General features: G+C 45.0%; 1 protein-coding gene across 3 annotated transcripts in view; it reads left to right on the top strand.

Moving 5' to 3' along the window:
- smad4a (SMAD family member 4a) overlaps positions 1–14,089 on the top strand; it is a 26,506-nt gene extending 12,417 nt beyond the window's left edge. For all 3 annotated transcript variants that reach the window (XM_084104573.1, XM_084104572.1, XM_084104571.1), the window contains 5 exons: positions 6,879–6,929; positions 7,007–7,190; positions 7,811–7,979; positions 10,450–10,588; positions 12,738–14,089. In XM_084104573.1, coding sequence (XP_083960699.1) covers positions 6,879–6,929; positions 7,007–7,190; positions 7,811–7,979; positions 10,450–10,588; positions 12,738–12,949 — 755 coding nt within the window. In that variant the 3' untranslated portion in view covers positions 12,950–14,089. The remainder of the gene's footprint in view (positions 1–6,878; positions 6,930–7,006; positions 7,191–7,810; positions 7,980–10,449; positions 10,589–12,737) is intronic.

Raw genomic sequence — 14,089 nt, 5'->3', positions numbered from 1 at the left:
GCACACTCAGACCAAACGCACACTCAGACCAAACGCACACTCAGACCACACGCACACTCAGACCACACACACACTCAGACCAAACGCACACTCAGACCAAACGCACACTCAGACCAAACGCACTCTCAGACCACACACACACTCAGACCAAACACACACTCAGACCAAACGCACTCTCAGACCAAACGCACACTCAGACCACACACACACTCAGACCACACACACTCTCAGACCACACACACACTCAGACCAAACACACTCTCAGACCAAACACACTCTCAGACCACACACACACTCAGACCACACACACACTCAGACCACACGCACACTCAGACCACACGCACTCTCAGACCACACGCACACTCAGACCAAACACACACTCAGACCACACACACACTCAGACCACACACACTCTCAGACCAAACACACACTGAGACCAAACGCACTCTCAGACCACACACACACACTCAGACCAAACACACACTCAGACCACACACACTCTCAGACCAAACACGCACTCTCAGACCACACGCACACTCAGACCACACGCACACTCAGACCAAACACACACTCAGACCACACACACTCTCAGACCACACACACACTCAGACCACACACACTCTCAGACCACACGCACACTCAGACCAAACGCACACTCAGACCAAACGCACACTCAGACCAAACGCACTCTCAGACCACACACACACTCAGACCAAACACACACTCAGACCAAACGCACTCTCAGACCAAACGCACACTCAGACCACACACACACTCAGACCACACACACTCTCAGACCACACACACACTCAGACCAAACACACTCTCAGACCAAACACACTCTCAGACCACACACACACTCAGACCACACACACACTCAGACCACACACACACTCAGACCACACGCACACTCAGACCACACGCACTCTCAGACCACACGCACACTCAGACCAAACACACACTCAGACCACACACACACTCAGACCACACACACTCTCAGACCACACACACACTCAGACCACACACACACTCAGACCACACGCACACTCAGACCACACGCACTCTCAGACCACACGCACACTCAGACCAAACACACACTCAGACCACACACACACTCAGACCACACACACTCTCAGACCACACACACACTCAGACCAAACGCACTCTCAGACCACACACACACACTCAGACCAAACACACACTCAGACCAAACACACACTCAGACCACACACACTCTCAGACCAAACACGCACACTCAGACCACACGCACACTCAGACCAAACACACACTCAGACCACACACACTCTCAGACCACACACACACTCAGACCACACACACTCTCAGACCACACGCACACTCAGACCAAACGCACACTCAGACCAAACGCACACTCAGACCACACACACTCTCAGACCACACACACACTCAGACCACACACACTCTCAGACCACACACACTCTCAGACCACACACACACTCAGACCACACGCACACTCAGACCAAACGCACACTCAGACCAAACGCACACTCAGACCAAACGCACACTCAGACCAAACGCACTCTCAGACCAAACGCACACTCAGACCACACGCACACTCAGACCAAACGCACACTCAGACCAAACGCACACTCAGACCAAACGCACTCTCAGACCACACGCACTCTCAGACCAAACACACACTCAGACCACACGCACTCTCAGACCAAACGCACACTCTCAGACCAAACGCACACTCTCAGACCACACACACTCTCAGACCACACACACTCTCAGACCACACGCACACTCAGACCACACACACTCAGACCACACGCACACTCAGACCAAACACACTCTCAGACCACACACACACTCAGACCAAACACACACTCAGACCAAACACACACTCAGACCAAACGCACTCTCAGACCAAACACACACTCAGACCAAACGCACTCTCAGACCAAACACACACTCAGACCACACACACACTCAGACCACACACACTCTCAGACCACACACACACTCAGACCAAACACACTCTCAGACCAAACACACTCTCAGACCACACACACACTCAGACCACACACACTCTCAGACACACTCAGACCACACACACTCTGACCACACACACTCTCAGACCAAACACACACTCAGACCAAACACACACTCAGACCACACACACTCAGACCACACACACACTCAGACCAAACACACTCTCAGACCACACACACACTCAGACCAAACACACACTCAGACCACACACACACTCAGACCACACACACTCTCAGACCACACACACTCTCAGACCACACACACTCTCAGACACACTCAGACCACACACACTCTGACCACACACACTCTCAGACCAAACACACACTCAGACCACACACACTCAGACCACACACACTCTCAGACACACTCAGACCACACACACTCTGACCACACACACTCTGACCACACACTCTCAGACCACACACACTCTCAGACCACACACACTCTCAGACCACACACACTCTCAGACCAAACACACTCTCAGACCAAACACACTCTCAGACCAAACACACACTCAGACCAAACACACACTCAAACACACACTCAGACCAAACACACACTCAGACCAAACACACACTCAGACCACACACACACACTCAGACCACACACACACTCAGACCACACACACTCTCAGACCAAACACACTCTCAGACCAAACACACACTCAGACCAAACACACACTCAGACACACTCAGACCAAACACACACTCAGACCAAACACACTCAGACCACACACACTCTCAGACCACACACACTCTCAGACCAAACACACACTCAGACCAAACACACTCTCAGACCACACACACTCTCAGACCAAACACACTCTCAGACCAAACACACTCTCAGACCAAACACACACTCAGACCAAACACACACTCAGACCACACACACTCTCAGACCAAACACACTCAGACCACACACACTCTCAGACACACTCAGACCACACACAGACCAAACACACACTCAGACCACACACACACACTCAGACCACACACACTCTCAGACCACACACACTCTCAGACCAAACACACTCTCAGACCAAACACACACTCAGACCAAACACACACTCAGACACACTCAGACCAAACACACACTCAGACCAAACACACTCTCAGACCAAACACACTCTCAGACCAAACACACACTCAGACCAAACACACACTCAGACCAAACACACACTCAGACCACACACACTCTCAGACCAAACACACTCAGACCACACACACTCTCAGACACACTCAGACCACACACACACTCTGACCACACACACTCTCAGACCACACACACTCTCAGACCACACACACTCAGACCACACACACTCTCAGACCACACACACACTCAGACCACACACACTCTCAGACCACACACACTCTGACCACACACACTCTCAGACACACTCAGACCACACACACTCTGACCACACACACTCTGACCACACACACTCTCAGACCACACACACTCTCAGACCACACACACTCTCAGACCAAACACACTCTCAGACCAAACACACTCTCAGACCAAACACACTCTCAGACCAAACACACACTCAGACCAAACACACACTCAGACCACACACACACACTCAGACCACACACACACTCAGACCACACACACTCTCAGACCAAACACACACTCAGACCAAACACACACTCAGACCAAACACACACTCAGACCACACACACTCTCAGACCAAACACACTCAGACCACACACACTCTCAGACACACTCAGACCACACACACACTCTGACCACACACACTCTGACCACACACACTCTGACCACACACACTCTCAGACCACACACACTCTCAGACCACACACACTCTCAGACCACACACACTCTCAGACCACACACACTCTCAGACCACACACACACTCAGACCACACACACACTCAGACCACACACACTCTCAGACCACACACACTCTCAGACCACACACACTCTCAGACCAAACACACTCTCAGACCAAACACACTCTCAGACCAAACACACACTCAGACCAAACACACACTCAGACCAAACACACACTCAGACCACACACACACACTCAGACCACACACACACTCAGACCAAACACACACTCAGACCACACACACTCTCAGACCAAACACACTCTCAGACCAAACACACACTCAGACCAAACACACACTCAGACACACTCAGACCAAACACACACTCAGACCAAACACACTCTCAGACCAAACACACTCTCAGACCACACACACTCAGACCAAACACACTCTCAGACCAAACACACTCTCAGACCAAACACACTCTGACCACACACACTCTCAGACCAAACACACTCTCAGACCAAACACACACTCAGACCAAACACACTCTCAGACCAAACACACTCTCAGACCAAACACACTCTCAGACCAAACACACTCAGACCAAACACACACTCAGACCAAACACACACTCAGACCAAACACACACTCAGACCAAACACACACTCAGACCACACACAAACACTCAGACCACACACACACTCAGACCAAACACACACTCAGACCACACACACTCTCAGACCAAACACACTCTCAGACCAAACACACACTCAGACCAAACACACACTCAGACACACTCAGACCAAACACACTCTCAGACCAAACACACTCTCAGACCAAACACACTCTCAGACCACACACACTCAGACCAAACACACTCTCAGACCAAACACACTCTCAGACCAAACACACTCTGACCACACACACTCTCAGACCAAACACACACTCAGACCAAACACACTCTCAGACCAAACACACTCTCAGACCAAACACACTCTCAGACCAAACACACTCTCAGACCAAACACACTCTCTGACCACACACACTCTCAGACCAAACACACACTCAGACCAAACACACTCTCAGACCAAACACACTCTCAGACCAAACACACTCTCAGACCAAACACACACTCAGACCAAACACACACTCAGACCACACACAAACACTCAGACCACACACACACTCAGACCACACACACACTCAGACCACACACACTCTCAGACCAAACACACTCTCAGACCAAACACACACTCAGACCAAACACACACTCAGACCAAACACACTCTCAGACCAAACACACTCTCAGACCAAACACACACTCAGACCAAACACACACTCAGACCAAACACACTCTCAGACCAAACACACTCTCAGACCAATCACACTCTCAGACCAAACACACTCTCAGACCAAACACACTCTCAGACCAAACACACACTCAGACCAAACACACACTCAGACCAAACACACACTCAGACCAAACACACTCTCAGACCAAACACACTCTCAGACCAAACACACACTCAGACCAAACACACACTCAGACCAAACACACTCTCAGACCAAACACACTCTCAGACCAAACACACTCTCAGACCAAACACACTCTCAGACCAAACACACACTCAGACCAAACACACACTCAGACCAAACACACACTCAGACCACACACAAACACTCAGACCACACACACACTCAGACCAAACACACACTCAGACCACACACACTCTCAGACCAAACACACTCTCAGACCAAACACACACTCAGACCAAACACACACTCAGACACACTCAGACCAAACACACACTCAGACCAAACACACTCTCAGACCAAACACACTCTCAGACCACACACACACTCTCAGACCAAACACACTCTCAGACCACACACTCAGACCACACACACTCTCAGACCACACACACTCTCAGACCAAACACACTCTCAGACCAAACACACTCTCAGACCAAACACACTCTCAGACCAAACACACTCAGACCAAACACACACTCAGACCAAACACACACTCAGACCAAACACACACTCAGACCAAACACACACTCAGACCACACACAAACACTCAGACCACACACACACTCAGACCAAACACACACTCAGACCACACACACTCTCAGACCAAACACACTCTCAGACCAAACACACACTCAGACCAAACACACACTCAGACACACTCAGACCAAACACACACTCAGACCAAACACACTCTGACCACACACACTCTCAGACCAAACACACACTCAGACCAAACACACTCTCAGACCAAACACACTCTCAGACCAAACACACTCTGACCACACACACTCTCAGACCAAACACACTCTCAGACCAAACACACTCTCAGACCAAACACACTCTCTGACCACACACACTCTCAGACCACACACACTCTCAGACCAAACACACACTCAGACCAAACACACTCTCAGACCAAACACACTCTCAGACCAAACACACTCTCAGACCAAACACACTCTCAGACCAAACACACTCAGACCTAAAACTATTGACACCTTCAACATCTCTCACATTATCACAGTTTATTCGCTATAGTTTAGAAAATGGTAATAAAATATGAGCAGAACTCAGTTGATATTTGACTGGTTTTGTCCGTCCTTCTGTTAGACTGTCTCACACATGAATTATGTTGAATATCTGTCAGCTGTTAAATTTAACTACACAATTAGATAAAACCAGTTTAGCTCAACCAATCACCAAGCAATGCTTCATTTTGTTCAGTCTGTGTGTAAAAAGAGCATTAGCAATTAAAGACAAAACACTTCAGCAAAACATGATCAGCTCAAAGTGTCCGAATCATATTTGGTTAATTTACAGGTAGTCACTGTATGAAGAATATTTGGGTATAATATGTCACAGTTTACTTTATCTTGCTCTTCTCACTTACAGAAATGAACTATAGTGTCCTGCACACACTAGTGAAAAAAAACAAAAAACATTATATCTGGTGTCTGAATAATTTTTGGTTTGACTGTATGCATATGCACTTTCTCATCATCTTTATTTTCTCCTCAGGGCCTGTTCACAACGAAATCGGATTTCAGCCCCCGATATCCAACCATCCTGGTAAGAGTTTCACTCCTATGATCGTATTCCAGTCATAATCATCACCGGATGTCTCATGATCCTCTCGTCTGGAGCAGCTCCTGAATACTGGTGCTCCATTGCTTATTTCGAGATGGATGTTCAAGTGGGCGAGACCTTTAAAGTTCCCTCCTCCTGCCCGATCGTGACGGTGGACGGATACGTGGATCCCTCAGGAGGAGATCGCTTCTGTCTCGGACAGCTCAGCAACGTCCACAGAACAGAGGCCATCGAGAGGGCGAGGTAGCGCAGCGATCGGGATTTACTGTAGATTTTTGATTACAGTAGGGGTGTGGCAATATCGTGTCACAATATATAGCAATGCAACATGGCTATTGACAATATGTATTTAAAATAGTTCACCCAAAATAAAAATTACGGTATGAGAAACAATTCAAGTTTTCAGAGTTTTAGTGTCAGTACTACATTAAACTACTATATATAATGTTGAATATAATGTACAATGAGATGTGGAATATTTGTGTGTCCTGATAATGCCAAATATCTGATGTTACCAGTAAAAGTGGCCGACATTACTGTAAATATATCTAGTCAGTGAAAGGGCGCAAACATGTTCGTCTAAAATAATTCAGTATTTTCAGCTTCAGAATCATGAATATTGTTATTCTGGCGTCTCTATTGTTTATTGGGTTTCAGGACCAAGTCCATCCTATTCATTTACACACACAATGTAATATCAAATTTAGCATTTTAATCAACAGTAAATCTTTTATCATATGTCTTGGAGTATCGCAATAATGGTATTGTGAGTTCAGTATGGTGATATGTGTCGAATCGTGACGTGAGGGTCTCGTTACACCCGTGTTGATTACTGTTGGAGCTGATCTGACGCCTGTTTTCAGACTGCACATCGGGAAAGGCGTCCAGCTGGAGTGTAAAGGTGAAGGAGATGTTTGGGTTCGCTGTCTCAGTGATCACGCCGTGTTCGTCCAGAGCTACTACTTGGACCGCGAGGCCGGCCGTGCTCCTGGCGATGCTGTGCACAAGATTTACCCCAGCGCATACATCAAGGTGAGAGGAACGCCTTGTTCAAGCCTTGAAAGATACAGTGAGGAAAATAAGTATTTGAACACCCTGCTATTTTGCAAGTTCTCCCACTTGGAAATCATGGAGGGGTCTGAAATTGTCATCGTAGGTGCATGTCCACTGTGAGAGACATAATCTAAAAAAAAAATCCAGAAATCACAATATATGATTTTTTAACTATTTATTTGTATGATACAGCTGCAAATAAGTATTTGAACACCTGTCTATCAGCTAGAATTCTGACCCTCAAAGACCTGTTAGTCTGCCTTTAAAATGTCCACCTCCACTCCATTTATTATCCTAAATTAGATGCACCTGTTTGAGGTCGTTAGCTGCATAAAGACACCTGTCCACCCCATACAATCAGTAAGAATCCAACTACTAACATGGCCAAGACCAAAGAGCTGTCCAAAGACACTAGAGACAAAATTGTACACCTCCACAAGGCTGGAAAGGGCTACGGGGAAATTGCCAAGCAGCTTGGTGAAAAAAGGTCCACTGTTGGAGCAATCATTAGAAAATGGAAGAAGCTAAACATGACTGTCAATCTCCCTCGGACTGGGGCTCCATGCAAGATCTCACCTCGTGGGGTCTCAATGATCCTAAGAAAGGTGAGAAATCAGCCCAGAACTACACGGGAGGAGCTGGTCAATGACCTGAAAAGAGCTGGGACCACCGTTTCCAAGGTTACTGTTGGTAATACACTAAGACGTCATGGTTTGAAATCATGCATGGCACGGAAGGTTCCCCTGCTTAAACCAGCACATGTCAAGGCCCGTCTTAAGTTTGCCAATGACCATTTGGATGATCCAGAGGAGTCATGGGAGAAAGTCATGTGGTCAGATGAGACCAAAATAGAACTTTTTGGTCATAATTCCACTAAACGTGTTTGGAGGAAGAAGAATGATGAGTACCATCCCAAGAACACCATCCCTACTGTGAAGCATGGGGGTGGTAGCATCATGCTTTGGGGGTGTTTTTCTGCACATGGGACAGGGCGACTGCACTGTATTAAGGAGAGGATGACCGGGGCCATGTATTGCGAGATTTTGGGGAACAACCTCCTTCCCTCAGTTAGAGCATTGAAGATGGGTCGAGACTGGGTCTTCCAACATGACAATGACCCGAAGCACACAGCCAGGATAACCAAGGAGTGGCTCTGTAAGAAGCATATCAAGGTTCTGGCGTGGCCTAGCCAGTCTCCAGACCTAAACCCAATAGAGAATCTTTGGAGGGAGCTCAAACTCCGTGTTTCTCAGCGACAGCCCAGAAACCTGACTGATCTAGAGAAGATCTGTGTGGAGGAGTGGGCCAAAATCCCTCCTGCAGTGTGTGCAAACCTGGTGAAAAACTACAGGAAACATTTGACCTCTGTAATTGCAAACAAAGGCTACTGTACCAAATATTAACATTGATTTTCTCAGGTGTTCAAATACTTATTTGCAGCTGTATCATACAAATAAATAGTTAAAAAATCATACATTGTGATTTCTGGATTTTTTTTTTAGATTATGTCTCTCACAGTGGACATGCACCTACGATGACAATTTCAGACCCCTCCATGATTTCTAAGTGGGAGAACTTGCAAAATAGCAGGGTGTTCAAATACTTATTTTCCTCACTGTAGATTTAGGTTTTAAAATTTTTATTTTGCATCTCAGGAATAATTTGCATTGTAAATAGTCAAACCAAAAATTATTCAGACATCGGATATCTTTCACTAGTGTGATCAGGACACTATAGTTTATTTATGTAAGTGAGGAGAGCAAAATAAAGTAAACTGTGACATATTATACCCAAAAAGTCTTCATACAGTGACTATCAGTGACATTTATGAAGACGTGGGAGCAAAAATGATTCGGACACTTTGAGCTGATCATGTTTTGCTGAAGTGTTTTGTCTTTAATTGCTAATGCTCTTTTTACACACAGACTGAACAAAATGAAGCATTGCTTGGTGATTGGTTGAGCTAAACTGGTATTATCTAATTGTGTAGTTAAATTTAACAGCTGACAGATATTCAACATAATTCATGTGTGAGACAGAGTTCTGCTCATATTTCATTACCATTTTCTAAACTATAGCGAATAAACTGTGATAATGTGAGAAATGTTGAAGGTGTCTGAATACAATTTGGTTTGACTGTATGTTCAAATATTTAAATTGTTTAAAAATACAGTAAAAATTGTGAAATATTATTACAAACAAACTCCGCATTGGTGAGCAGAACAGATGACTTTCAAATGCATAAAGTCAATGCATTGTGTGTGTAAATATGCAACACTGTTGATAGATTTTGGATGCACGGTGTTGCACTGACACCGATACTGACCTCAGAGGTCTGCAGTATGTTGATCCGTCACTAAACGAGCGCTCGCCCAGCACTGATGCGATCTGTTGTGCGTGTCCTACAGGTGTTTGACCTGCGTCTCTGTGTGTTCTCGGTCTCCTACAGGTGTTTGACCTGCGTCAGTGCCACAGGCAGATGCAGCAGCAGGCGGCCACGGCTCAGGCGGCGGCGGCGGCTCAGGCAGCAGCAGTGGCCGGGAACATCCCCGGACCCGGATCAGTCGGAGGAATCGCTCCTGCTATTAGTGAGTCTTCCTACACGTCTGCACTCCAGAGCTGCCCAAACCTGGAAATTCAATCATTTAGTCTCATACCTACAGAACCCCTAATCTGAAAAATGTTGCAAATGCAAAGTTTAGGGATGCACGAGGGATGTCATTATATCGGTATCAGCCAATATATGTTTATTTTTAATGTTATCGTTATCGGCCCGATAAGAAAGTTGGTCCGATATATTAAAGCTGATAAATAATGTATTATTTCCTTCAGCTGAGACTCTTCAGATGCGCACTGTTCAACATGATGATTCTGAATTGCTTGAAATATGATTGGAATCACTTCAAAAAAGGAAAATGCAGTTCAAGTCTGTCATATCGGCTACAGAAAATTATAGTGAGAAGAGAACATCATTATAATTGTGTTTGGGACGTGGCTTTTAATGGTGAGACTTTTGTTTTTGTAATCAGGCTCTCAAAATTATATAAAACTTTGGATTTAGATTTATCGGCCAATATATCGGTTATCGGCTTTCAGATATAAAGAGGTATCGGTATCGGCCAAAGTGTTAATATCGGTGCATTCCTAATATTTGATCAACTTTACACAGTTCTTGAACTGAACTGAATCAACACAAACCTGAATAATCACTGAATAATAGCGATATATTGGCCACACATATCGGTATCAGCCGATATATGTTCATTTTTAATGTTATCGTTATCGGCCTGATAAGAAAATTTGCAGTGCAAATCTGTCATATCGGCTACATAAAATTATCGGGTGCAAACAGCGTGCTTTTTGGCGCCTCCCGCTTTTTTCACGTCAGTTTGGGTGACTTGTATGAATCGTGCAGATCCGAAGAGTTTTTTTTAAGGAGGGGGAGGGGGGGTGGTTTGAGAGGGTCTGATTATAATTTAACCAACAGTAATTCTGGATTGCGTCCACCAACAAGTAAATAGGAAATAAGCGAATCAGAACACTACGCGCCAAACAAGCAGTATGTGCGCAAGCGTGAACCACTAGTGTTTCTGTCTCACTCTGGATCTGCCACTGCATCACATTTCTCTCTGCGTGGCGTGGAGTGTCCGTTTTTATGTCGGCTCTCATGTTAACTGGTTAGAGCTTGTGTTAGAGCACAATGCCTGTGTGACACACACACTTCTCGAGCCGCGCCGAAACCGCGTGCTAGAAATAGAACCGCAACCGACGCCTATTTTTCACGCGACACGCACGAGTGTTGGAAGTTTTCAGACAAAATAGAAGGCGCAAATACATATTAATAAATTACATTTTGATGCTTGAAAGTCTATCGGTTTTGACAAATGCATATATAATTGTAATTTAAAAAATAGGCCTAATTATCGATTTTCAAATATTGCCCCTGTCAATAGGCCTACAGAACGAAATATTCTGTAGCCTATTTTGCCGTCAATACTGCCGACGTTGTCTTTGCTGTATCAGGCTATATATATTATGTTTAACATCCAAATGTAGATGGTCTGTCGGCGCACAGAGCCACGCAGTCGCAGACAGCACGTGAAGTTCGTGAACACCGAATTCCCTTTTCTTTCTTATCTATTTGTGTTTGAACAGACATGTGCACGAAAAAATAAGCCAGTGTCCGTCTCAACGAGTTTCCCCGTAAACGCAGTCAAAATAAAACGGATGCGTGTTACCGGTATTACGTGCATTCGTCTTAAAGGGACAGCACCCAATATACCTGCAGCTGTTTTTGTCACCAAAGTTAATCAAACAACAAAAGAGAAAGAGAAAAATCACGTTTAGTCAAAAGATAAACTGTATTAATACTTAATACAATTAACTAACATGAACTAACTATGAGCAATACATTTGTTACAATATTTATTAATCTTTGTTAATGTTAGTTAATAAAAATACAGCTGTTCATTGTTTATTCATGTTAGTTCACAGTGCATTAACTAATGTTAACAAATACAACCTTTGATTTTAATACGTATTAGTAAATGTTATAATTAATATGAACTAAGATTAATAAATGCTGTAGAAGTATTGTTCATTCTTACTTCATTTTTTAACTAAGGCAGTCCACTAATATTAACTAATGAACCTTATTGTTAAGTGTTACTGTTTTATTTTATATTTGTGACAAAACGGCTCTGATTTTAATGTTCTGACTTGTCTTGGCACCGTCAGGCTTGTCTGCGGCGGCTGGTATCGGTGTGGACGATCTCCGCCGGCTCTGCATCTTGCGCATGAGTTTCGTGAAAGGCTGGGGCCCGGATTACCCCCGCCAGAGCATTAAAGAGACGCCCTGCTGGATCGAGATCCACCTGCACCGGGCCCTCCAGCTGCTGGACGAGGTCCTGCACACCATGCCCATCGCAGACCCCACGCCGCTAGACTGAGACACGCCACATCAGGGTCAGAGGTCAACGCCACACGGATGCATATGCATCGATTTCATTTCGTTTTTGCTTTTTTTTCGTTTTCATTTCCCCTGTTCGACCCCAGTAATGCCGTGCAGAAAGTGTTCCAGTTACCAAATTTATCATCTAAAAAAGTTTTGCATGAAAAAGACGTGAGAGGTGCATGCTGGGATTGGGTTCGGTCTTCAAAAGCCGTTTTAATGAATTTGTTTCCAGACATTCTCTAGCCTCCCAAAATGGCTGAAATGGGTCTAATTTCCAGAGTCTCACAGGTTGAACGTTTGACGAGTCATGCAGAAGTTTCTTTCACATGCGGTTCGGATCGCGTGTGCATTAAACATCAGTTTCCTTTAGCGCCTCAAGCTAATCGGCTTGACCGTTGTTAACCCTCATAGCAAGACGGTTCATCTAAACTCATACCTGCACCTGCTTTATTTGTGTTCTGAATGCTTGTCTTTTTTTTACTTTCTTTTTTTAGCCAAGTACATGTGCTAGCACTTTCTTTTTTTCTTTTCAATTTCTCTTTGCAGCTTGTGAATAAAAAAATATCCTGCACCTCTTTTACAAACATGAACACGTTTATGAATTGAACTCAGTACTAAGATGATTGTCCTTCATTATTATTGGTTTAATGCAGCTGATTTAATGGTTAAAGGTCACAAGGGCTCCATTTGACTCAATGATAATGCCTTTAACAGGAAACTGATGCATTAACAACTTTATACCATTAATCTCTCTGATGCCCGAGAATATCAGTTATTCATATAGTAAATGACGGTCATGTTTTGATATGAGATGAACTGGACCCGTGTGTTTTGATGTGAACATTGGAAGCCACATGACATGAACATTATGGAAAAAGATGTCAGTATTATTCAGAGCTTGTGTTCCTCTTTCTGAACCGACAGACTTGCTCTGGAAACGCCATACGTGACGGTTCAGCCTTGCATGTGTCGAGTGAGATCTGATGACGAGTCATACTTTCGTTGAGCCTGATTTCATTTCACTGTTTGAAAAGAAATAGGAAGGTTCTGAAATGGAAGATTCCTCAAATAGCTCGTACTTTTAGCAGTTTATCAAATACAGAATGCTATTAAATTGATTTTGAAGTCTTGTGTA

The sequence above is a fragment of the Abramis brama genome (assembly GCF_963993115.1).
Source record: "Abramis brama genome assembly, chromosome: 25".
NCBI lineage: Eukaryota > Metazoa > Chordata > Actinopteri > Cypriniformes > Leuciscidae > Abramis > Abramis brama.
The sequence above is the reverse complement of the archived record's forward strand: the minus strand, read 5'-3'. Positions and strand labels throughout refer to the sequence as shown.